At 39.0% G+C, this 27647-nt stretch overlaps 1 protein-coding gene and 1 long non-coding RNA gene across 10 annotated transcripts in view; one reads left to right on the top strand and one right to left on the bottom strand.

Annotated features, from left to right (window-relative positions):
* LOC118153976 (uncharacterized) overlaps window positions 1-27647 on the top strand; it is a 209086-nt gene that overhangs the window by 13987 nt on the left and 167452 nt on the right. The window lies entirely within an intron of this gene.
* The window catches only part of MACROD2 (mono-ADP ribosylhydrolase 2), a 2068485-nt gene continuing 2041224 nt past the window's right edge, over window positions 387-27647 (bottom strand). For 8 of the 9 annotated variants that reach the window (XM_078371386.1, XM_078371388.1, XM_008995775.5 and 5 more), the window contains 3 exons: window positions 11409-11486; window positions 8187-8255; window positions 387-3746 (listed from right to left, as the gene is read on the bottom strand). In XM_078371386.1, the coding sequence (XP_078227512.1) occupies window positions 3703-3746; window positions 8187-8255; window positions 11409-11486 (191 nt within the window). In that variant the 3' untranslated portion in view covers window positions 387-3702. The remainder of the gene's footprint in view (window positions 3747-8186; window positions 8256-11408; window positions 11487-27647) is intronic. The other variant, XM_078371387.1, reaches the window with a different exon arrangement.

The raw sequence follows: 27647 nt of genomic DNA, 5'->3' as shown, positions 1-27647 counted from the left end.
GACTGGCTCATAAAAGGTGCTCACTAAAAATTCTAGCAGTGGTGATGGGTTCTGAAAGACAGGCCAGTGTTCACAGGACCATTGGCTTTATCTCAACAACTTGTATCTTGCAATATAGAGGCTGATGCTAGGCTGAGTAATTATCTGGTATTCAGAGAAAACTTAGACACTGAGATTTTTATCTATACAAAACTACTCTATAGTTTAAAATTTGAAAACCATGGCCAACACGCTGACCAATCTTAGTAAGGGAAAACTATCAGTAAGTTAAAGTTGACTTACAGGAATAATTTTAAATATATATATTTGCAATCAAATAGTATTAACTGAGTATTTTTAGTTAGTCATGGCTTGTGGCTAAAGAATAAATTTCACAAAACAGACAATTTCACATTATCCTCTCAAATTTTATTTGTATTCTGCTCTAACAAATATAATATGAAGGCAACAGTTGTTTTTTAGTGTATGGCACAGATGAAAAGAAACAAAACAGATTTAGAAGCAGTCCAGCATTTAAATGCTGGTTTAACAAAAGAGGCACGTATTATCCTATTTAGCAGTTTATACCAGTTATCAGAAGCCATTTTTTTCCTTGCAAGCAACAGACTACATTTATTTGCATTAAGTAAAAACATATCTTGATCAAGAAAATTACTTTTTTTCTGTTTTTCCTTTATATCACAAATGTCAGGGTAAGGCAAATCCTTAATGAATCATGTGATAAAAACCCTATTCCCCAAGAAAATATATTGAACATATTCTGCTAACTTTGTTATTTTTCAAAGCAAAGCCGACATGCACCACATACAGAGAAATGTCTTTTCAAATCAAGTGCATCAAGCAGAACTGTATTAATTCACAAAGAGCCTTTTCAGTGTTTCATAGAAAGATTTACAATTAGCTGCGGTGATTAATATGTGACCCAGTATCACAGACAGTGATTCGGATGCCTTCTTTGTAAGCTGTTATAAAAGAAGACTTGTCCATCATCTGAATAGTTACCAGCGAGAGGAAAAGCCCCTTTGTCTCTCCTACCGCGAGGACCGTTTTAATTAGAACTATTATGTTGAAGGCCTACTTTGATCCTCTGTATGCAAACATGACTAATACAGGGCTATTTTCCTCCCTCCCTCCTGTCACCCTTCATGCCACATAGCTGGATTGGAGTTTGGTTGGAAATTGACATCCAGAATTTATGAGCAGGAAAGTCAATCAGCTTTACAGATCAATTCCATTGTACAACCTGTGCGATGGCAGCACCAGCAAATAAAGGTTTTCTGTGTTCAGGTGTCTTTGACCTGGCTATATTTAGATTGTTAATATTTCACTATTGAATTGGAAATTAACTTTATCATTTTTTAAAAGCATAAAACTGTATAGCCAAATGGCAACCAAAAAGCGTGACGAAGCAAAAATGAAAACCCAGTCTAATTATAGACTGAAGATTTAACTAATTCAGGAGTGAGGCTGAAGATATTTTTTCCTCATTCTCTTAGTTTCCTGGATACAAAGATTACTTACATTATTCTAGAATTTTTAGGCAGAGAATTCCCTCTTTCCACCTCTGCCCCACCCACATTTTAAAGTAAATGAATAAAATGACTGTCATTGATGAGCAGGAGAACGCTAGGGCTGGATGATTCCCATCCTGGCTGTTTTTAGCAAGGACATTAGGTCTCTTCCATCATTGTTCATCTGAAAATCTCTGTCCCTCTGTTTTCCTCATGGTTTTTTCCTTCAATTGTAACTTATTACTGAGGCCGAGTAGCACGAGCATTTTGGAGTCACAAGAAAACAAGCTTCTAGCAGATTGCACTTGTCAAACACTCCCCAAGAATGATGGCAACTTTCAACTTAGTATAAAGATGGCATGAAATATAGAAACTGTCAATATTTGGATGACATCGTTTCTTGGATTTCTTAAAACGAGTCTTTCCTTGCTTTTCTAAAAAGCAACATCTAATGGCAGTAGAGGATATAGGTGCTTCCATATCAAACTGGAATAACAACAGAAGGCCATGATCCCACATTATGAGGTCACATACATGTCATTGCTGCTGTCTTAATTTTATTTAAAAAAATGTGTTAGAATAGAATATATTGCCTATGCCCAAGTACAACTTGTTAACTATTCCAATATATTAAATAAGCCATGCAGAAGGAGTAACAAATTCAGAAAGGCTAAAACCAAAGTCATAGGAAAAGAAGAAGATAAATTTTCCATCAAAAAAAAAGTGCAAAACTGAAGAATTTGATGGGATATTTAGAAAGCAGAACATCCTCTAATTTTAGAAATAATACTCAATCCATTATATGTCTCCCTCTATTAGGAAAAACAATATAAATACGTTTTAATTCTAAAGCCCTTATTAGGAAGATGGATTTAAGAAGATATGCAACAAATGTTATATTTCCAACAACAATGACATGACTTTGGAACCCAGAGAGGCTGTGGGAAGCGGGCATCTGGCCTTATGCTGGCTCTGGGATAGAGATCACTGATGACGCCCGGCATCCTCAGAGTCACCATCCCTTGTGCCCACTTTACCACTGGCATCTTGGGATTTTAGTACTGCTGCTCCCCTTCAGGGCTGTATCCTTCCCTTCAGAGTCTTCTGAGTGAGGGGACCAACCATCAAATCAGCCTTGAACTTGGCATAAACAAGTGATACCATTTAAACAAAGACCAGGAAGACAGAACTGCAAACAAAAGCTCTAATTTCCTCTAATTTCAAAGGAGCCTCTAGTTTGCTCTAGTTTGTGGGCTGTCAAGCTTTGGGTGAAGACAGGATGTTCTTTTATGGAAAACATCTAGAGATTTCAAGAGGTGCTTCTGATATTCGTAGGCATATGTTTCGGTCCTAACTGCAGTGCCCTTGTCTTAGCTCTCAACTGTAACCTAGCAAAGGCCATCCTTTACAGCTGTGCAGGAAACAGTCACCTGTCACTGGTGGTCTCCATGTGAAGACCTCATGAACCAAGTAAGCTCTGCTGAAAGTCAGTGTCAAAGAAGGATGCACCTGCCACTCTGGTTAGGAAGGAAGAGACCCAGATGGCTGCCAGGGCCCACCCTTCTGGTTATGCCTCTGCACTCTGCTCTGGAGAAAATATAGCTTCCATATTTCTCATTAACCACATGGAACAGACTGTGCCTTGGGAATCCCTGAAGAAAATATTTTCACCTCATTGTCCGGACCTTTTCCCAGTGGTTTCCGAGGCTTTTGCCCATTTTCTATCCTGCCTCCTTTGTCTGGGGATTATATTGCTGCCGGGCTCATTGATTCCTAAAATTTACCCTGCAGCTTATCAAACAACTGTCTTCCTCCCCTTCCTTTGAAGAAACCACTGTGTGACCAGCTTTGTGAAATAACCAAGAAAGCAGACAGAGGCCAGGACACATGTGTGTTCAACCAAGCCGCTGTGGCCCTGGGGCCGAGTTGTAAGAGAAAAGACAGGAATGACAAGGATAATGCCTGAAAGATGCGTTAACATAGGTCCCTCCACCAAATTAAAGGAAACTTTTTTTTCTTTCTTTTTCTGCAGATAAACAAAACATAATACAGCTGGAGAAATTAGAGCAAAGGATTCCCCATCCTTCCGTGGGACTTGCCTTCCCCCCACCCCCACCCTCCTCCATAGCGTGTGCTGCTATCTTCCCAAACTCCCCCAGAGCTAGGAGAGGCCTTGAGATGCTGAGGATTGTCATTTAGTTCCATTTCTTTGTTCCTTGGTTTCATCTCGTGCCCCTGCAGAGACAAAGAGAAGCCATTTGTTAGATTAAAGATAAGACATCTTCACAGACTTAGCAAGGAATACCTTTTTAATACAGCCATTTAAATGTCTCTCACCCCTCACATGGGCCCATGAATATCTTATATGACTATCAAAGAGCTTTGGATAGCTGAGCTGTAATTGCTGGCACATGGTATCTTTAAAGAGCATATAAATCACTGCTAATAAATGTATGCCACATTGACAATGAGCTTTGGCTGACGGGAAGGCTAACTCAATTCTTCAAAGTTTTCTTTGAAAACTGTAACCCTGAGTTGATGTGGCTTCCCTTTGCAGGCCCATGCACACACTCTAGTTTCCAGGGATCTGCATATAAATAATAACAATTTTCATAATGCTGTTTTGCAAAGTAATTGATGGTTACGCCACCACTTGAGACTGCACTTATTAAATTATCTGCCTTACTCACTACCCATGAGAATGCTAAGAAGACATTGTGCCCTGGAAGAACCTATACTTTTTATTATTTATTTATTTTTTTTGGATTTTTAAAATTGAGGTATAATCCGCCTACAGGAAAACATGCATATTTAAGCATACATTTCAATCTGTTTTGAAAAATGCATACATTAAACCCACACCATCATCAAGATATACATTATCTTGTCACCCCAGAAAGTTCCCTTCCCTACTACCCCACTTCTGCTGGAACGAGTAAATGATCTGATGTCTATTTCCATAAATTAGTTGTTTTCTGCCCTAGAAGTCCCTACAAATGGAATCATACATGTCTTGGTTATTCTCTTTCTGTCCTTCGTGTCTCTCCATGTGTCTTTTATATTACTGCATTTTAATTTGTTCTTTTCAATTGTTGTTAATGTTTTAGTGTTGCTCTTTTCTAATTGTTTTACATCTGCTTTTATCTGTTTTGTCATTCAAATGTGATTATTTTATAAAATCTTCCAAAATTTCCTACTCTCTTACATTCTCATAGTGTTAATTGTCGTGTAATTTTACCTACTGATTCACACTGAAAATGGATCATTTCCTTGTGTGTTCTGGAAGTCTTCAAACTGTTAATTCGACTTCAGAATTTGTTTTTCTTTTGCAGAAATTCCATGGGATAGTTTCATATTTCCATTTGCCACATACACCAAGGATCACACTGGTCTGTAATCAGTTATTAAGTTCATTTTTCAATTTGTTTGTTACTGTATGACTTTGGATCTCATAAATTTGTGTCTCAAACTCACAGTGTATTTCTGGTTTCTATCTATCATGGGAGCCTGCTTCTTCCCCCATGAATGCCTGGTGCAGATCCAAGTCTTTCTGTTACTTTCTTGAGCTGGACGTCCCAGATTTATTTATGTGGAGGTATCAGTTCATGAGTGGTTCAAGGTCCAAGATGGGCATTGAAATCCAAGACAGTGGTCATAAAGCCTAACTGTATCAACAATCTGAAGCCCAAAATTCAGTAGCTTATAACATGAGTGATTCATTTTATCTCATGATTTTACTATTTGGCCTGGACTCAGGGGGGCAGTTCATCTGCTTGAGGTGATACCTGCTGGGGCCGGAACATCTGAAAGGGCCTCTCATTTTCTAGGACTTTTCTCCATGTGACCTCCTTCATTCTATAGGATAACCTGGGCTTCTTCCAAAGTGTCTGGTTGAGCTCTTAAAGCTCAATCTAGAAGCCACACTGAAGTCTTCCATGTTTTTCTAGAACCAAAGGTTCAGATTCCATAACCATCTTTACTGCCCTCAAATACTCACTGGAAAACATTTACATTTGGAAAGTGTTCCATTGATTCCTTTAACCCTCCCCTGTTGGATCCTTATGGTATCCCTGATTTTTTACAATTACAAATTATACAATGCGAAACATTCTTGTATTATGTCTTTGAACTCTCTAATTCTACTTCACTGTATTTCTTTAATTTCCTTGAAGGTATGATTCATGGAGCAAAGGTTCCTTCTTTCTGTCAAATGACAAGATCATCTTAACAAACCCTTCTTTGTATATATTGCTGTGGGAGTCAGTGACGTTGCACAAATCATTCCTTCTGCCTCTGTGACAACTGTGTCCAGAAGCTCTCTGTTGTTTAGGGAGCAGAATTTTGAATTTGAAATATTTAAACTTTGCTTTATTAGCTAGGTGACCTGGTGCAAGTCATTCCTCCTTCCTGGAATTTAGTTTCCTTAAACTAATTTTGCATTTTAAGTTTTGATACCTGGCCTGTAATCCCAGCACCTTGGGCGGCTGAGGCAAATAGATCACTAGAGATCAGGAATTTGAGACCAGCCTGGCCAACATGGAAAAACCTCATCTCTACTAAAAATATAAAAAAATGAGCCAGGCATGGTGGCATGTGCCTGTAATCCCAGCTACTCAGGAGGCCGAGGCAGGAGAATCGCTTGAACCAGGGAGGTGGAGGTTGTGGTGAGCCAAGATTGTGCCACTACACTGTAGCCTGGGTAATAGAGTGAGACTCTGTCTCGAAAAAAAATAAAAGTTTTGACATCTGATTAATTTGGGTCAACATATAGATTTATTTTTAGTTTCAAGAAAAATATCATTTTGATAACAACCAAGAAAAACAGATTAATCTTGGCACTTTGTCTGGATACTAGTCACACAGGAAAGTAATAATGTCTGTAAGAAAAAATTCTAAACAAGAAGTGTAAGTTTATTGGCAGCAAAAGGTTAAGAGGAAAGGAAACACTGAGGAGCTTGCATTTAAATTGTTCAGGTTTAGTCTCACTTCATTACTTTTTAATGGAAACCTCTCAACCATATCATTTCTTTAGCTTAGCAGGGTATTTTAAATACATAAAGAAAGTTTAAAAAAAAAAGGAGAAATGTTTATAAGAACATGTTTGTATGAGCTCATAGGCTTTAGCAGTCTTATGCTGTACATGCTTTGCACAGATACCATTACATTTAGTTTTAAATGATCAAGACCACACAGGAATAAGATATGTATTCTTTCACACATTCCCAGGCTTTATTCTTCCGTGATGCTGGTGCAGCCAAGCCTCCTACGAGAGTGTAGAGAACCATCAAGAACATGCAGGCAGTGCAAGGAGGTGTGGGAGCAAAGGTATCAACACATCATTTGTGCCTTACATTCGATGACCCACGATTCATTTATTCCATAGTTTTTTTCCCACTACATATTTTAAACCAGGAGTTGGAACGGTTATGACAGCAAGCACAATTTCCTTCTAATTCTTCTCATCAGCCTTCAGGGTATGGAAAAGGATTATAGACCACTCATGTAGTAGTGTAAAGGAGGCTTAGCATGACTAGCTCCATTTTGATCCCCTCTGCCCCCGTCCAGTGATATCTTTAGGTTAATTGCTTTTGTTTATCTCTTCGTGTAGGGTGAGCTAACGATGGAAGGAATATAGTTTATAGTTTAAAGCAAAGATGACAATAGTCCTATCTCACACCTAACCACCAAAGAGGTGAAGAGAATATGCACACAACATTATGTTAAAGATTTAAAGGAGCACTGTGACCTGACCAATGGCAAAGAAGTTTCACAGCTCCCCCTTGGACCCTTGCTGCAGCCCAGATGTCTGTCATCGGTCACCTCTTGACCTCAACCACCTCCCTCTCCCCTTTCCTCTAAGATAAAAGGAGACTAAAATTCTATGAACTTGAGATGATTCTTTAGAACACTGGTCTGCCATCTTCTTGGTTTGCTGGCTCTTGGAATAAAGTCACTTTCCTTGCCTCAGCACCTTGTCTCTTGATATATTGGCTGCCATGAAGCAAGCAGTATGGCTTTGGACTCAGTCACACTCATCATTCTAAATATACTTTAGTCTCTACTGAGAGATTTAGAATTTTGGTCTGTAAAAACTCCTAAACATGGTCTAGACCAGGCTTTTTATTTTCCTGGGAGTTTCCTGAAGCTCATTCAATGTAACCTTTGTGCAGATGCACAGGTCCACAGGTAGTGGTGTGAAGAAACAGGACCTACGGTGGGCTTGTTTCTGTCTAAACACGCTCATATTCCTTTATACAAACTCCAGGGCAAAGACTGAATGTTATGCTTAAAGACAGATACACCAAGGAACTCAGCAGGTAGCATCTAGAAAAGCAATGCTTCAGAATCAGCTTGGAGTTTCTGCAATAATTTGATCACTCCAGGAGGCCAGGGGATGAGAGGAATGGTAATGTTTTTTTTCTTGTCAAAGCATAGAAAACCATGGTATGCATGACTTGAATATGCTGTAAGTCATCTTTCCTTCTTCAAAATTGGAAGCTTCTAGGGGTAATCCTTTCTCTTTACACTGTGTTATTTGGTTTAAAGATTTTCAAGGTTTATCTCAAGCCATGCTGTGGTAACTTGGCAAAACCAAGGGAAATCCAGTATATCATTTGCAAATAGTTCTTAGGTCTGGTTGATCCACTGAAAATCTTACCACAGGGGGCATCTTACCTATTAGTTGATCTTCTTGTTGACTCTCTGTTGGGTCTTTTACATTGTCAACCTGAGTATTCATTTCAACTATCACCAGAAAAAAAAAAGTTAAATATTCATTAAACCTAAATCTCTGAGACACATTATAATGGCCTGTGATTGGACACTTTACTGATATCCTATTTGATGCCTCTTTTCCATTTGTTTTAATTCATTCAAGACTTTGGGACAATTCTTGTAGATTTTTACTGGCGGAGGTAGAGGATATACCTCAGATGTCCCTTCCAGATGTCACATTGAAATGTAATCCTCAATGTTGGAGATGGGACCTGGAGAAAGGTGACTGGATTACGGGGATGTATCCCTCATGAATGGTTCAGTGCCATCTCCTTAGTGATGAGTGATTTCACGTGAGATCTGTTTGTTCAAAAGTGTGCGACATGTCACCTCTCTCCCTCTTGCTTCTCTTCTGGCCATGTGAGATGTGTGCTTTGCCTTCCCCTCCCATCATGATTGTAAGCTTCCTGAGGTTCTCACCAGAAGCAGATGCTGGTACCATGCTTCCTGTAAAGCCTACAGAACCATGACACAACTAAACCTCTTTTATTTTTAAATTATCCAGTCTTGGATATTCCTTTATAGCAACACAAAAATGGCCTAACACAGTGGAGGAGGGCAGGATTGCTCTTCACTCAACTGTAGAAGCTGAGTTGTCCCTTCAGACCAGATTTTTGGGTTGACAGTTTGGATGTACATATTGTAATTCTTGGATAAATTCAAAGGCTTTAATATCTAAGAAAATAGAGAAGGCAAAGCAAAGCAGATCACTGACATGCAGAGAGGTAAGCAGCTGGCTCCAAAATGTGAATATCAGGCCTGTTTGGTCTGCCATACTTTCAATGTCAGAATTCAAAACAGACCTTGTACACTTGCTGATGGCTGCTGCAGTGGCAGTGGCAGCCGTGAAATAAAAAAGCAGACCATCCAACCGGATCCCATAGTCCTGATAAAACATATGCTTTTACTTGACTCAGTGTATTCTATGTGAGCATTTGCATAAACATAGAATGCATAATTACTGCCATTCTCCAGAATTAGCCCAGAGCAACCATAGCATTCACTCGACAGATTTCCAAGGGTCAGCAAGTTTAATTAGATTGATATTTTTTCAAGCATCAAGGCCCACATTATAAACTGAGAGACTGAATATACAAATAGACAATGGCCAGATCATATATAATGATAGAATTCTGACTTAAAACCTCTGTAGAAGTTAGCCTAGGCAACCAATCCACAGAATGGTCAGGACTTGGTCAGTGACTGTCAGTGTGCCCATTTTTTGCCCCTGCTTCCAACTGGGGACCAACCAGGGAAAGCCAAATGTATTCCCTAATACAGTCACTTAAGGTGGCCCACTTCTAGTTAGCCATGTCCAGCTTCTCTATGCCAACAATCTCCAACCAGAGGATGCCTGAAGCTCATTCAACACAACAAACCCTTTTTTAACATATAGATGGGGTTTTCCCATCTCCTGCTTACCTTTGAGCCTGCCAAACACAAGTGATAATGGCCACCCTTGTTATAGTTACCTTTGAATAAATAACCACTGTTTCTCCTCATCTGGGCAGTTTTCATTTATTGGCACAAAACCAACAGCCTAAATCTCTTTTTTAAATAGTGGCAGATGCTGATTTTCACACCTCAAAGAGGCTTGAAAGAGAGAATGACATTATATGACATCCACCAAACTCTCCCAATAAGGAAGGTTTTAAAAGCAGGTCTCCTTGTTCTCACCTGCAGACTGTCCTGCGTTTCTAATGATATGTGAACTCATTTTAAACCCCATAAATAAATTGGCCAGATGTAGCAACCCTATGTAAATATAAGCATTCATCCACTGTCCAACCTGGTCCGCAAAATTATTGTAAGTTCACCCTTCTCAGTGGGGGCGTGTGCAGGATGAAATGCAGGAGAGCGTTTTTTTTCTGTTTCTTCTTCCAACCAAGGGATGCCAGTTGTAAAATCTACTAATAAATGGTAGTATAAAAAGCATCCCATCATCAAATAAGTTTGGGAAAAGCAACTCTAAACAAGTTTCTTTACCTCTAAGACTTCTGAGAGCCTGCAATCCTCTACTGTGTATGGCGAATCTCCAAGTGAGGATTAAAACTCAGTACTTTCCACATTTACTCCCCTTTTATTCGTGGGCCTGATACTCCTCGAAACATGGTTTGTTAAGAACTATGTCTATAGCATCACAACCAAGCCGAAGCACATTTAGTTCGACTGCTCATCAATAACATGTGGTGGTTCCCAATGGATGGTTCTGGGGCTTAAAAACATTATTCTCATGGGTAGTGCAGGCCCATGAATAAAAAGTCAGTTTGGGAATAAGCCGATGGGCTTATAATTAAGGGAGGCAATTCAGGTGATGATAAGGTGGGAGCAGGGAATACCTGGTATAGGAAATTCTATTTAAAACTACAAATAACATCTACCATTGGCTAAATTTTTTTAGAGGTCATTATCAACTCAAAGTAATTTGCTTTTTCTCTTCCTTTGGCTAAAATAACCCAAATGGCAAGATACTTATTACATCAGTTATGCTCAAATAGTTGTTTCTCTAATGTAAGTAATGGTATTTCAGAGGGCCCTTAGCATCATTGTGCAGGGGAAAGGGCTTATTAATATTCCTGAGGTTCAGACTCTTTAGATGCTGACAAAATTATATTAAGCTTTAAAAGCTTTTTTTAAAATTTATTTTTAAGGTGCTTTTAAAGGCTCACTATGTTTTTAACCAAGGCATCGAAGGTGATCCAGTGGAGTAAAATGATGACGTTATAAGAAAAATTTTAGCCCAAACCCAGTGTAGGAGCAGGTTAACAGTAGGCTAAATACCTTTTACGGAGTAAGTGATGCTTCCATAAAGTTCACTAGGTCGATTTCAGTTCAGTTTAGTCTTGAAATTATGTATCAAGTCTCAGAATTGTAAGATATGATTAAATCAAGACATATGCTATTTTAAAATAGCTAGAAACAGGCTTTTAATTTTTTTATTTTTATTTTTGAGAGAGGCTGCCATTTTTTATTAGTTTCTAGTAGAAAATGGTTTTTGAAATTTACTGTGTTCTAACTGAATATGTTGCTTTATAGAACAGATCGCTCCGTTAATCCTAGATTACACATAGAAAATGTGCCAGATTTGTAGTCTTCATGGGCTCCCATAGGTCAGAACCTTACCATCAGGACCTGGAGTATTTTCTAGGTCACTGGAGCCTTCACTTTTCCCAGGCAGTCTAGGTGTGTCCTTGCCTAGAGCTGAAAGAGAATAAGACCACAGTCCCTGATTAATAGAGAATTATAACAGCCTGAGGGCCAATCATTTCTGTCACCCTCCATTGCCCTTTAAATTCGAAAATACTCCTGGGACTCAACTTCTTTTGCAGAAAAGGTTAAAAGAGGAAACAGTGGGTTGAATTGCTTGAAGTATTCTTTAATTTGTAAAACAATCACATATTTACATATATGATTTCTCAAATTAGAAATCTGGTAGCATGACAGCAGGAAATGTTGATTTCCTCAGAACAACCTACAGGTTAAATTTAGGGAATTGTGTCTGTATGCATGGGTGGGTGTGTGAGAGAGTTTATGTAGCTTAAACTTAGATGAGGAAAAAGTGAAAATGTATTTTGCCTTAGGCATGCCTGAAAGCTGAAAGATTCATTCTCCTGGTAGTGAGAGTTTTTGTTGTTGTTGTTGTTTCTTTTTTTTTTTTTTTTTTTTTTTTGAGACAGAGTTTCGTTCTTGTTACCCAGGCTGGAGTGCAATGGCACGATCTCGGCTCACCGCAACCTCCGCCTCCTGGGTGCAGGCAATTCTCCTGCCTCAGCCTCCTGAGTAGCTGGGATTACAGGCACACGCCACCATGCCCAGCTCATTTTTTTTTTTTTGTATTTTTTTTAGTGGAGATGGGGTTTCACCATGTTGACCAGGATGGTCTCGATCTCTTGACCTCGTGATCCACCCTCCTCGGCCTCCCAAAGTGCTGGGATTACAGGCTTGAGCCACCGCGCCCGGCCTTTGTTGTTTGTTTCTTAAACAAACAAATGGTTTAGTTGTTTCCTTCGGAGACCTCTAATGCTGCCATTTTGGATTGCTGAGAATTTAGTTGGTTGTAGATTTCCTTTGCGGCTGGACTTTATTTGCACAGCTTCACAGGGTGCTTTAATAAGATGCTTCAAAGTAAAAGAATTGTGTTTCATATTGTAAAAACATCTCCAGGTATTCAAAAGGACAACCATTTCTTGCTTCTTAGTTAATCTCTCTTACGTTTTTACGACTTGAAGAGCAAGGACATTTGTAAATACAAATACATATATAAAGTGCTAGAAAACCCATAATTTTAAAGGTTTTATGATTCCTGTACATTTTAAAAGAGAGGATTAAATTTATTTTCATAACTTGATTACTTACTGTGCCCAGAGTATGTTAAACTTCATGTGCCTATTGGTGAGAAGGAAGCAAGGAATGGAAAGATCCAGTTTATAATCTCTTCAAAGGAAGAGATCTTCAGAGGGAGAATTCACACTCCTCGTAATGATTTACTGAGGCTGACAATTAAGAAATATGATTCGAAAGTGACTGGGCTCTGAGCTTAGGTAGATGAATGGCAGAGAGGTCACTAATGGACGACATATAAAACAAGCAGAATGGGAAAAGAAGCAGAAAGCCATTTTAAAGTCTGAAGTGCAGGAGCATTTAAGTGAGATATCAAACAAGTTTTGCATCTAGCACTAAGGAGAGAATTATGAGGAGATAATTATGAATTAAGCATGTGGGTATTTGGGAGACGCCAAGATAGAGTAACATTCATAATAAGAGAGTAGTTGAAAGAATTCAGGAAAAGGATAACACAAAAGGAAAAAGGACTCATGGTCTCCTCAATTCTTCAAGGACAACATGCAAGTCACTGTGTCCATAGTGCTTTTCACTAGTTTCTGAGAATGAGGTGGAAAAGGAAAAACAAAACTTGGAACTTCCAGCTGGACTTGTCAGCACTGTATAATATCTTTCTCACACTGCCTATTCTAGAATGTGCCATTTTCCAATTGCTCATCAACATACTCCTTGAACACACAATTACAGAGGAAACCACTGGTGAATTCCCTGAAGCCCGGGAGCAGGAAAACCTTGCTAATTATGCCTTAGAACACAGAAACAATAGAAAGCAAGAATGAAATATCTGACTTTATAAACATAATAAACTTGTTAATGAAAAAAAGAAATGTTTAAAAAACTACAAATTCAGGGGAAATACTTGCACCTTTTATCATAGACAAAGTGCTACTAAAATCTTTAATATAGAAAGCCTTCTAAAAATGGAGATGAGGAAGACCACCAACTTAATAGGAAAATGGGCAAGAGATTTAAAAGACGGTTAATAAAAGAAGATATGAAAATGGCCTATAAAACATATGAAAAGGTAATTCAGTTTGCTAACAACAAAAGGAATGCAAATTAATATTACAGTGAGAACGGGGTTTCTGTCTAAGGTGGACTGTCATGACGCAGACTAAACCTCTACCAAGAACAGCTAGAAACACCAAATACATTATTTAAAAACATACATTTTGAGGCCCAGAGTGCCACGAATGCAGGACAAACCTGAGGAAATGAAAAATGATGAAGCTGACATGAGACTGCCTCAAGAAGTTGAATAGAACCTGCAGATGTTTTGTGAGGCTAGGGGCAGGGAGCAAAACTGGAGAGGTTCCCTGCTAAGCACCTCAGGTTTTCAGTGGGGTCCCCCGAAGGGTTATATCCTAGGGGTAAGGATGAATGTGAAATAGACCAGCTCTTTAAAAAAAAAAAACCTGAAGTCTAAGTTTTAATTAATAAAATTCCTGATTGAATTATAGTGCTCTGGTCTTTCCTACCTGACTGTTGGAAACAAAAATAAATCTTCTCTGGAGGAAGATTAAAAGCCTCAAGTTATCTCTACAGTTTTTCAAACACAGTGTCCAGTGTTCAATACAAAAATTACCTGGCATTTCAGAGGACTAAGAACAAGTCACTGAAAACCAGGAGAATAAAATATATGACATATGGACACACATCAGAGATCCAGGTATTACACATGTATAATAATGATTAATATATTTTGGAAATTGGATGCCAAGTTGAATAATTTTTATGAAAATGTAGTTTATCAGAGAACTGGATACTTTTCTAAAAGTCAGATGAAAATTCTAGAACTTACACACACACACACACAAAGTTAAGAATTCAATAGGTGATTTTGACAGGAGGTAGACACAGTTGAAGAGGAGATGAGTAAGCTAAAAGTTGGTCAGAAAAATATATAAAGCCTAAACTGCAGATGAAAACCACAGATAAGAGTGAAGGAGGTATATGAGACAGGATTTACCCTATGTAAAATGGAGCAGAAGGAATATTTTAAGAGATAATGTCTGATAATTTGCCAAAATTAATGGAAGATATCATCTCAAACCAGTTCAAAACTCTTATGATTTCCAAACAAAACTAATGAAAAAATCTATCACTCAGTCCGATCATTGTAAAACTACTGAAAACCAACATTAGAGAAAAAACATAGTTATCTAGTGAATAAAGATCCATTAACTTTGACGTAACAACAGTAAGACATAGATAAATTTATAATGAGAATAATGAAATCTACAGATAATGCAATGACATCTTTGAAATGTTAAAGAAAAAACTTTCAAATTTGAATTTGAACTAAAATATTTTTCAGAGAATACAGCTGAGGGAGTTTGGTATCCACAGACCTATACTGAAGAAATAGTTTCCACTACACTCAAAAATAGATTCCAGGTAGACTATGGAACTACATGTGAAAGGTCATGTGGACGAAGACCTTCGCATCCTTATGCAGAACTTTCTTCCAGAGGACACAGCACCGACCCTTAGAGCAAAATAAGCCAAAGGACTCCTGTACAGAATACATAAGAAATAAACATATAAAAGACTGGGAACCAACAGAAAGTGGCAAAGACACAGACAGACATGTCACAAAAGAGGACACTGTGGCTAGTCACTTCATTATTTTCAGTGACTGTGACCAAATCTCATAGCATTTAAAAGCCTTGGCTTTTTCACTAGTAAAATGATTATAAAATATTCCTACTCATCTTAACTCTCTGGGACATTATCAGAGCTATTTAAAATATAATCATAGTATCATTTATAAGAAATGATTACTATAGAAAAAAATTAATTGATAAACTCTAAGCATTATTTCCTTGACTGTTTTCTTAGGGTCCTTGTTTGTGACGGGCTCTAGAGGTACCTACAGCTGATTCTTTCAGGGAGTATCTTTCTAAGTTGTTACTCTCCTGGTAATAACCCTGCTTACATTACTATGGGGAAACCCCTCTGGTATCACAGAGAACTTTCAATCTAATAGGCATAATTCTAGTCTACTAAACAATGTTCAGTGAAATAAAAGAGGTTACAAAACACTTCAAGAGCTACGTAAGAGGAAAAAGTTGAAAAAAGCAAAATGCAAATGACAGAACAGTAAACATTTCAAGTTTTTGTTCTATGCTTGTCCGTCTAACCTCATTTCACAATGGAACGTGTGAGAAATGTTGTGCCATGGTATTAGCATAGATTAGTGTGAGATTCAATGGCAGGTTTGGAATCCATGAAAGACAGAAAAAAAAAAAATCAAAGCTGTAGCTCTGTATACCGCTATATTCCTGGAACAGAGGGAAGTATAGTCTGTCATATCTGCTTTCCAAGATTCCAATTCCACGGGATCTTGAAAGAGATTGTTCATTAATTTAATGTCATGAATGCACATGAGGTTTTCATGTATGTGTGTGCATGTGCTGTGAATATGATGTGTATGTGTGCAATGGTATGTTTATGTGAATTTGTGTGTGTGTGTGTGTGTGTGTGTGTTTGGAAAGAGGGAGAGGAATGACAGACATTTCTTATTCTGACATGCATGTGAAGCTGGTACTATCCTAATAGCAGTAGAAGCTATTAGGATAGTACCTAATCTATCTGCTGGGCAGTGCAACTGAATGCCCTACAGAAATGAATCCATTTCACATAGACAACATAATCTGATAAAAACAAAAATGGCCTCTGTGGCCTATTTATTCCAGTTTGCCCCTCCCTCTCTCCATTTTGATTGCTGCTGGTTGAAACACAAACAAGAGGTAGATTCCAGAGCTCCTAGAAGGGGATAAAAGATGCAGAAATAGAAAGAGTCTGGGACATTCAGTACCATTTTCATTTTCTATCAACAACTGCAGCCCTTGATTATAGCAACTTTTTCTAGGTTAGTGGAGTTACATAAAAAGTAATGAATGAAGCAGATGTCATCATAGAGGAAAAGATACTGAGATGCACACAGAATGTAGTTAACTTGACTCTTAAATGCATAAACAAGGAGAGATTTTGGAGGGGTTCTTCAAGCTTTTCTTTTGAGATGTGTATTGACGATAAACTTCATACAACAAATAGAATTCCAAATAATTATTTTGTAGAATCTGTAGTTGCATAGGGGATATGATAGGTATAGAGAGCAGGGCCTGTCTGGATTCAATTGTATTGAATTAAAATGGTATTGATCCAAAAAAAATCTTCTTGAACCACCTTGGCAACTTTTACCATACGTATCTTCCAGCTTCACTATTAATGTAATTGGACTAGATAATTAGTTCAGAAATGTTTCCTTCCTACCTGCCACCCTCATGGGAATCTACTTCACTCTCTCTTGACACCAGGCTTACTTATGAAATTTGCTTTGGCCAATGGGATGTTGGCAGAAGTGTGTCAAGGAGAGACTTGAAATGCTTTTGACAGTCGGGGCTTCCTTCTCAGGCTCCTACCTTTAACCCCAAGAACAACATGCATTAGGGGCAGCTCATCCAAGGAGGATGAGACTAGGACACAACTCACAGCTGGACATACTTCCTGGCCCAGACTATTTGCAGTTGACCCTAATATTCATGAGCAAAAGAACAGACAACTGTTCTAAAGCCCCTGAGGTTGAAGATGGTTCGGTACGAAGCATTATTGTGGTGATAGCTAACTGACACACCTAATAATATACTTTTAATAGAATCAGTCCTAAATTTTTCTTAATTTTGTTCCATAGAAATTGCAGCTATGAAATCAGGAGCTTCATTTGTGGCTAATTTTTTAACATGTCATAATGTATTAATCTCTACGTCACCTAAAATCAGCTATCAAACTACAAATGGTGCATGTATAACACTTCAAGAAACACTGAATAAAGGTATACAGAGGAGAAGTCCCTTAACAGGCTAAACTCTGCTCACTTCTTTCCCTCTGGGTAGATACCCAGTACTGGGATTGCTGGATCAAATGGTAGTTCTACATCTGAAAAAAGATACTTGCACATGCGCATTTATAGCAGCACAATTCACAACTGCAAAATCATGGAACCAATCCAAATGCCCATCAGTCAACTAGTGGATAAAGAAACTCTGTGTGTGTGTGTATGTGTGTGTGTGTATGTGTGTGTAGATGCTTTTCCACAAACTGCTCCTTATAGTCAAGTCACCAGCACTATCTAATTACCATGTGGTTCCAACAGCCATAAACTAAATAAATTTAACCTCGAAAAGAGTATTTCAGTCCTTGATAATGGCATGGGTTGATTCATTTGCATAGCTGTAGCAATGTCCAGGTATTTTATGCAAATCCATGGGGGTGGAAGGGGTAAACACCTGCTCTCAAAATTCATCCAGTGTGGAGGGAGCCAATATATATATATAAATCATATATGATTTATATATATGATGGAATACTATTCAGCCATGAAAAGGAATGAATTAACAGCATTTGCAATGACCTGGATGAGACTGGAGACTATAATTGTAAGGGAATTAACTCAGGAATGGAAAACCAAACATTGTATGTTCTCACTGATGTGTGGGAGCTAAGCTAAGCTGTGAGGACGCGAAGGCATAAGAATGATACAATGGACTTTGGGGACTTGGGGGGAAGAGTGGGAGGGGGACAAGGGATAAAAGACAACATACATGGTACAGTTTACACTGCTTGGGTGACGGGTGCACCAGGTCCTCACAAATCACCACTGAAGAACTTATGTAACCAAATATCACCTGTACCCCAATAATTATGGGAAAATAATAATAATAAAGTGTTAAAACTGAATATAATATCAAAAACCAAGACTTCCAAGTTCACTAGACTTCCAAGTTCACGATCTAGTTCTAGAATCCAAGTGCAACTAAGTGAAAGGACATCGAAGACCAATTTAATAAGGAATAACAAAGCGTCAATATCAACACTGGCTTGAAGAGTGGCTGAGTCCGTGGTACACTGTGCTGTAATGATGCTTCCCCACAAACTGCTCCTTATAGTCAAGTCACGAGCACTATCTAAAATCATCATGTGTTTCCAACAGCTATAAACTAAATACATTTAAGCTCTAAAAGAGTATTCCAGTCCTTGATAATGGCATGGGTTTATTCATTCCCATAGCTGTAGGGCTATGTCCAGGTTTCATATCCAGATATTTTATGAAAATCCATAGTGGGGGAGGAGGTAAACACTTGCTCTTAAAACTCATCCAGTTTGAAAGGAGGCAAAATAAAACAGGTAGCAATTTAATCTACCCTCCGTACAACAAATGCCATTCAACAAACCACAACTCTAGCCTCTATAAATTCCTTCTCTCACTGAGTATGCCTTTGTTTCTTCTCTCTCTATCTCTCCCTTTCTCTTGTTCCCTTTCCACCTCCTTCCTTCCTCCCTGCCTCCCTCCCACTCTCCCTCCTTCCCTCCTTCCCTCCTTCTTCCTCTATCTTTCTTACAGCATCCTAATTTTTCCTTTCTTTCCCTCCTTTATCCATTATTCTTGCATTCTTTTCTTTTCTCCCTCTTTTCTTTCTTCCTTCATCCCTCCCTCCCTCTTTCTTCTACCTTCCTTCCTTCACCATTCTTTCCCTCCCTTTCTCCTTCCCCACCTCCTTTCTTTCTCCTTCCCTCCCCTCCTGTCTTTCTTCCTTGAAGTTAAGTTTATCATTATGGGCACCTTCATGTTTTATGAAGATTTAATTAACCAAAACAAACTACAATTTAATGAACTATTAATGCATAATTTTTTAAATGTCAAGTTTCATTTTAGATATGAGGGTTCATGTGCAGTTTGTTACTTGGGAATATTGCATGATGCTGAGGTTTGGAGTATGGATCCTGACACCCTGGTAGTGAGCATAGCACCTGATTGGTGGTTTCCTCACCCACTCCACTCCCTCCGTCCTCTAGCAGTCCACATTGTATATTGTTCCCATATTTAGTCCATGCATGCTCAATGCTCAGCTCCCACTTAGAGGTGAAAACATGCTATATGCTAACTTTTTAAAATAGAATGCATTTATTTCTAAATAGAAATAAAGTCCAATCAATCTAACCCTTAAATAACTGTAGTGACATTAAAAAACAAGAACAGAAAGGACACTTACACATAATTAACACAGTCAAACTGCTCAGAAAAATGCTGATGAAAAGTGACCCTGAACAACTCTTTCCAAGTTAAAATTTTCCTGCCATCTTCCCAGAAAATAATAACGCACACAATTCCCATCTCTTTTATTCTCTCTCTTCACTCCTCTCTCACTCTTGCCCTACTTCATACCCTCTCTCTTCTCTGTTTTCATTTGTTTAAAATAGAAATGATACTTTCTATTCTCTGCCACCTGGCCTTTTTATGTTCTACATAAATATGCATCTTTATAATATGTGCATAATAGGTATTAGTATATGTGCATTGATTAGTATTGCATTTTAATATGTGCATTGATTTTAGTGCCTATTCAATATATGCATTTACTATCTATCAATGAGCATGCTGTTGTAATCTTGTTAATATCTCATTGCATAGATATGAATATATCACAATTTCTTTATCCAGGCCCACATTGGTGGACTTCGGATGTGTTTCTACACTGTGGCTTTCACAAACAGCTTCGGTGAACATTCTTGCACTCATATTTTGGCAAGTTTTGTAAATATTTCCCAAGGATAAATTCTGAGTGAATTTCTGGATCAGTGTATGTGCCCTGTTAATCTTAGTAGATGTTACAAAATTTCCTTCCAAAAAGGTCAGATCAATCTGTGCCCCAATTAGGGTATGATAATGATAACGATTTCTCTGCAATCTTCCAGCAGTGAGTATGCTCACGCTTTTCAGGGAAGAAGATAGTATGTCTCATTGTTTTGATTTATATAACATTATGAGTGAGATCACCCTTTCTTCCTCCCTTCTTTTCTTCCTCCCTCCTTGTCTTTTGTCATCTGCTTTTATATTTTACCGATTTTCCTATTTGATTTTTTTCCATGAATTGATTTTTATGTATTCTAAACTAAGAAAATTAACCTCTGTTTAATATGTTGTGAATATTTTCTCCTGGATTGTCATCTTCTTATTTTCCTTAAGATACATTAAGTAATTTAATGTATTTTCCTTAAGATACATTAAGTAATTTAACTATGATTTCTTCTAAAAGTTTTAGGTAATTTTAAGTAGCATGTTATGAGCCAATATAACCATAAAATTGTTCCTTTATTCAAATTCATTAACTTGTCAAAGATCTGTTTCAGGATGAGATTTCTGTACTGATTTTTTTGAGACATGGTTTGCCCTTTAGATCATCAATTCCATTTCCCTTTGTTTTAAAACATTTTCTGTTCTGTACATTGACTTCTAAATTTCAGGGACACCGATCATTTTTACATAGAACAATTTATTTGTTTTCTCTTCCATATATATTATTTTTTTCTAATTGTTTTAGAGTTATGCTCTTTTTCACTGTGAAAATCTCAACCTTTTTTCTTTGTCAGTAATTTGGTCTTCGCTGTTCTTAACTGATTTATTTCTCTAAGAATGGAAAATGTATCCCCATAGTTCTTACATTTCAGATCAGTTATGTTATTTTTAGCACCACAACTTCAAGCTCGTTAACATTCTTTCAAAGTTCATCTGTGGTCACTGCAGGGAGTTTGGATTTTTCTCTTGGGTTATGTTTTCTTCCATAGTGGATTCTTCACCTGCCTTTTACTGGGTTTCATGCTCACTTGTTCTCTTCCTTCCTTCCCTCTCTTTCTTGGTCAAGGCTTCAGTGTGCTTGCAGAGTGATGTGTATGGCACGCGCATGTTAGCAAACTGCTCCTTTCTCACCTGGTCTGTGGCATGTTGGTCCTGCAGCAGCTGCCTAGAAGCATTTCATTTGGAGGTTTCCTTTGGGAGGAATAAAGCAGCCAGAGTATCTACCATGTTGGATTTCTTAGCAAGTATAGTATATCCCATGCCCAGCCCAGGTTCACCCTAACTTTGTCTGCACAGTTGCCATCTTGGACTTCCATAGTGGGGGCTATTTTTGGGGCTTGGATAGTGGGCACTATCTTTGAATCTTGGATGGTTCTTTTAATTCAACATGAGACTCAGAACTTTCCAGCAGAGTCAGCCTGGGAGCTCCTGTATTCTCTTGTGCTGTTTTCTCTCTTAGCTTTCCACGCTAGCAGGTGATAAACCGTCTGTAGCCATGTCTGGGAGTGAAGATGGCTGCTTCTTCAAGGATGCATTACCTGGGGCCTGCCAGTACTTCCTTCCCTGCTTCTTGCTCACCCCAGAGATCTTGCCTTATGTATGTTCTCTTAAATTTTCTATTTTGTGAAGTTCCTGGTATTTTGCTAGAGATAATTAGTTCTAGTCATTTGTTACCAGTCTGCCTTTCCACTCCCATTTTCCTTCCATTTGGAGGTGTTGACATGGATAATTACAGTGGGTTATTCTTGTTTCTCTGGGGAAAGGTTGAGTTAAAGGTGTTCATGGCTGACTTCATGCTCTTGTGGAAATTTTCTTGGGCTGCTTCTCTGCTAGTTAGGGAGGTAAAGGGTAGCTGGTGTGATCCTATTCAGGATGATATCTGAGCCTGTAGAGTTATTAGGGATAGAGCAGGGCAACACCAGGCTTGTTCCTCCTGTGCATTTCTGGAAAGGTGCCTTCCTTTTGCTGGCTACCCACTCTTTCTTTTGTTTAATGACTGTTTTTGTGGACGATACTTGCTTGCTGGTTTTACTTCTCTGCCTTCATATTGTTGTTTGAGGGAGAGTGAAGTTTTAAAATGTGACTTCACACCACCTTCTTTCACCCAAGATCAGGTGTTCAGAGTCTCTCGATTCTTCTGGGCATTCGTTATGGGTGTCACATGCACCCTGCCTTTGCCAGCAGCTGATTTCAAGAATATTTTTCAAATGATGGTTCTGATAATACTTGATATGATGGATTAATATTGTGTCCTCCCAAAATTCAAAGGTTGAACCCCCAACCTGCATGTTATTGTATTTATAAATAGGGCCTTTTGGAGACAATTAAGGTTAAATGAGGTCATGGGGGTGGGACCTTAATCTACAGGATTGTGGCCTTATAGGAAGAGGAAGAGAGAAATCTCTCTCTGCTCTGCCATGCGAGGACGGTAAGAAGATGTCTTCCATAAAACAGGAAGCAAATTTTCACCAGAAACAAAATGAGCAGAACCTTGATCTTGGACTTCCAGCCTCCAGAACTGTGAGAAATACATTTCTGTTGTTTAAGCCCCTCAGCCTATAGTATTTTGTTATGGCAGCCGAGGAGATGGATACACTTGATTTACACTTACTCTATGCTTCTTTAGGACAAAGATACCATTGATTATAAGCCATCTGTTACTCACCTAGGCTATTTTCTGCAAATAGCCTCCATCCTAAAACTGCTACGTGACCACCAAACCTCTCTTCATCACATGGACTAACACTGTGGACACACACATTTGGCTTCTTCTCCAAAGTCAAATAGTGAATGATTACGCTGACAGGAGCATACTTGTTGAAAATGTCCTTGTTATTAGAAAAGATCCTTTCCATGGCAGCAGAGATGTTCATGTATTAATTGGGAATACTCTACCCTAATCAAAATCAGAAGCTGTCTTTACTAAGTGATGAAAGGCAGTGATGACAGCTGAGGGTGAACAGGAGAGCCTGATATATAGAAATACTTTCATGTTTGATCAGATAATATACCTCCATACACCACTTTGAGGATGGTTTGGAAATGCATCATCAGTCATTGTCAGAATAAATACAGACAAGTCAATATTTAGGAAGAAGAGCAAAAAAAAAAAAAAAATCTCCACCAGATATTGCAGTGCCTATTATGTACTGGAATACAAAATGAATGATGCATGCCTCTGCTCTCACGGAGTTCACAAGCCAGCCGACGCAGAAAGTCATCCCCACCCAGGAGGCCAAGTGGCAAGCACTGTGATGCGAACCAAGCAAGGAGGTGGCACGAAAGAGACAGTGAGTCACCTTTTGTGAGGGTGAATAAAAATCTTTGAGAACAAGGAAATAACATTTGAGTTGGAACTAGATGGATGAGTCAGTTTCAAAGGAGTTCCAGCTTCTCTGTAAGTAGTCCCAACCACTGATGCCTTCCCAGGTGTCATCACGTTTGGCTTAACTGAGCTGCATTCTGATCACATTCCACATGTCTCGGTTTTTCTTTCCCTTTTCCAGGCCTCAATTAAGCATCTAATTCTCATTCAGCCTCATTATGCATTCTCCACCCCTCCAGGGCTTGGTTGGAATGAAATGAAGACTAAGGAGGCCCTTCTCAGTTGGGGGCTGCCAGGGCTGATCTCAGATCAGGGTCTTTCCAGCAGGAACAATGCAAATTGGGTGTCTCAAACACTCCCCTCCACCCCATCACATATCCTCTGCGGCTTTTGTTTCTCTGCAGAAACCAGCTAAATCTGCACACAGCAGGGTCCTAGTGAACACAGAGATACGTACTTTCTCCAGAGGAGTTTCTTGATTCTTTTACTCTAATAGGGTTTTAACTATGTAAGGAGCCACAGTGGGGGAAACTTCTGTCTTTTCAATGGTTCTTTATATGAAATCTCACAAGGAAGGAACTTAGTGCTGAAAAATAACCAAAGCTGAATTCTTGGAAACTTCATCATACATTTAAGGACCCCAAAAGAAAGTACCTCTGACTTCAAGCATTGAAATCCTGCATGATTTTATATCTAGCTCTTCAAAGAATAACTTAATCCTATACATTAATTATAGATGTCTTGAATGATTTCCGCTAGATCGTTTCCTGTTTGTGTGTTACATTTTTCTAAATAGCATTATTTGTTCTGAACATTTAATAAGTCTAGTACATCACCTTTGTCCATGACTAAAGACTAGAAATCTACACTCAGAAAGAAAGCTGCATCCAAGATATAAACTTCTGGTTTACAGAAGCGTTAGAGGAAGGTTGTCAGGGGGCTCTGAACCGGAAGCAGATGCATGCAGTTCTGCTCATAATTCAATTTCCAGTCTCAGCCTCTCAACACCAATTCTTTCAGCTTCAGAGAAAAATGATGGAATTTTTCCTATGAGGAGAAGTTTCCAAACATATCTATCTGCATTAAGCAAAAGCCCATTTTCCAGGCAGCTTATTTTCACAAAGCAATATCACACATACCTGGGCCTTAATCTTTGAACTGTGTTGAATTTGACCATTTTTATGCCTTCGGAGAGTTTATCACTCTCAGAGCAAAGACGCACACACACACACACACACGCACACACCTGATAGAGTGTCTAAGTCACACATTCACTAAACATGCAACAGAAACTGCTACTAAACTCAACCAGATGACTTTGGCTAAGGAGAAGTCAACGCTACCTGTGATGTTGATGTTGTATTTGCCAAAATCTTCCTCATAGGGGCTTTATTCCACTTTTTAGATGTGTAGGCTTATGAACAAGTGTTGTCTTTTGTTGTCTGACAAGGCTGCTTTCTCCGAATAATAATAAAAAAAAAATCCTTGACCATCTTCCCGTCCAACTAAACCCCTTAGGGATGTGAGCAGAAGGCCCAGAGAAGTGGCATGACTGCTCTAGGCCACCCAGCAATGAGGTTGGGACCAAAAGTTCTTCTAACTCTACTTCTGAACTATTTCCACCCTGTCACTCACTATTGGTGACAGTGGTGAGAGGGCCTTGCAGAGGCAGGTGAAATGAGGCTGGAATTTGAAAGGTGGCCCTAACCCTTCTTTCACAGGCCTGTGTGGTCAACTGTAATCCACTTGAAAGCAATGGACTCAAACATCTTCCATATTCCTGAGATTCTTGGGGGAGGCACAGTAAAGTAAACTCATTCACAACGAAGACAGTCAGTTCGTGTCACATGCCAGGGACATCCCTGTGATCTGCCCCATCTGTGGCAGTGGACGCAGTAGAATGTTGGTGTGCTGAGGCTCTCCCTTCCTGCAGAATCTGCAGGGCCCTACAGCATGGACCGCATTCCCCTCAGATGTTTCAGGATCAAAGCTTGGTGGTTTGATTCTTCTTGGTTTGTTTTTTTGTTTTTTGAGATGGAGTTCTGCTCTTGTTGCCCAGGCTGCAGTGCAGTGGCTCGATCTCAGTTCACTGCAACCTCTGCCTCCTGGGTTCTAGTGATTCTACTGCCTCAGCCTCCCTAGTAGCTGGAATTACAGGTGCCCACCATCATGCCCAGCTAATTTTTGTAATTTTTTTTTTTTTTAGTAGAGACAGGGTTTTACCATGTTGGCCAGACTGGTGTCGAACTCCTGACCTCAGGTGATACACCTGTCTCGACCTCCCAAAATGCTGAGATTACAGGCATGAGCCACCACACCCAGCCAGTTCTCCTAAGATGAAATCACTGTGTGCCCTTACTCTGGAAAATCAGATTAATGTTGCTTTGGAACGCTGACCCTGTGGTTAGAAATGCATTATGACATGGTTTAGAATGCCAGGGAACATAGTCTAAAAATGAGGCAGCATAAGGCTTTATGGTTTTCTGGAGCAGCAGAGGGCCTAGGATCCCAAGAGTAATGGCAGAAGTTGATCCACAGCAGCTGGGTCTGTGATGATGTCACCCATCCCCCCATCCCCAGTTGAGTCTGTGATGATGTCACCCAACCCCCCCATTCCCAGGTGGGTTCCTGAATTCATATAGAAACACCAGCCTCGCTCAGGCCTGACACCTCTGGGTGACTAAGCACTCTTCCAGAACCCCTGGGTGCTAAGCATCTTAACTGGCCTTTTCCTTCAAGCTTGACTGACTCTGACTGCTGAATTTTGCTTTTGTCTTGACTGCTGATATCATCAGGTACCCTGGTCTCTCTTATAGTCAAGAACCCTTTGCTTCTTTCAGAATGTTGACAACAAGCGATTTTCTTTGCCCTCTGGGCTTTGCCTCCTTGCCTCATCTCTCAGGCAGCCACAGACGTTCCTGTGGTTGTCAAGCTGGCTTCATTCTCTGTGTTCAAACAGTGCCTCCAATGACAGAATGGGCTCTGTGAGCACTAAATAATGGGCCCACAGCTGCTTTATCTACTGACATTTAATCTCTTGTTCTAGGAGACAATTCAGGAAACTCTCCCTATCACCGAAAAAGGTAGCATGCAGAATTTTACTTTCAGGCAAAGCAATCTTAATCCCTTTTTTGTTTGTGTATTTTTACCAAGAGGTTATGCGATAGAGATTCTGTCACATAACCTCTTCGGCAAGATAACAATTCACCTTTGAGGAGGAGGCAATCCAATTTTGATTTATTGATCTCAGGGCACAATGCTTTTCTTTAAAAAAAAAGGAAAAGTAACCTGAAGACCAGACTTTTTAAAGAGGAAAAAACCCAACGGAGTTTAATTAGTTTACTTTTTATAGAATTACACAGACATTTTTGGTTGTAAAAAAAAATATTTGAAAGTTGAAAATAATGCAGCTAGAAGCAGGAACACCCCCTCCCCCTATGCCCTACGGCTTCCTTTGAGCAAATAAAAGAGATAAATGAACAGCTACCCTCGATTTTCAGCTTTCTGGTTCTGTTGCATTTAATCTGGTTGCTATTTGGCTGACTTCAATAGAATATTGATCATTTGTGTGGTTGTAAACCTTGGAGAAAGAAAAGACAGGTTCTCCTATACCAGTCAGTGTCCTCCGTTATAAAGAGGCAATGTGGTAGTCGGGTGTGTGTGTGTATGTGTGTGTCTGAACATGGCTGCATGGATTAGGGGAAAAAAGTGTTCCTTACATTATATTATGTAGAAAGGAAGTTGTATTTATTTTATGGCTTGTTTTGAAGACATTTTTTCTACATCTTCACATCAAAGGAGTTGAAATGAACGATCATTTCAATGGCTTTACAATTGTTATTAACCCGGATTGAAGCCACGTTCAGACAGAGGATTTGCACTTGCTTGTTAGTTACTAGACAGCATTATTGACCTGAAACCACTTAAAGTCCCTAACTGAGGCTTCTATGAACTGTACTTGTTGTATGAATTAAGGGCATAAACTTGCATAGTTAGCATTAAACAGTGGTCCAAATTATTAAGGAAGACATTTTTCAAACCTCCGTTCATTAACGCT

This window comes from Callithrix jacchus, chromosome 5, assembly GCF_049354715.1.
Source record: "Callithrix jacchus isolate 240 chromosome 5, calJac240_pri, whole genome shotgun sequence".
Taxonomy (NCBI): Eukaryota; Metazoa; Chordata; class Mammalia; order Primates; family Cebidae; genus Callithrix; species Callithrix jacchus.
Note: the sequence above shows the minus strand (reverse complement) of the source record. Positions and strands in the feature narration are given on the sequence as shown.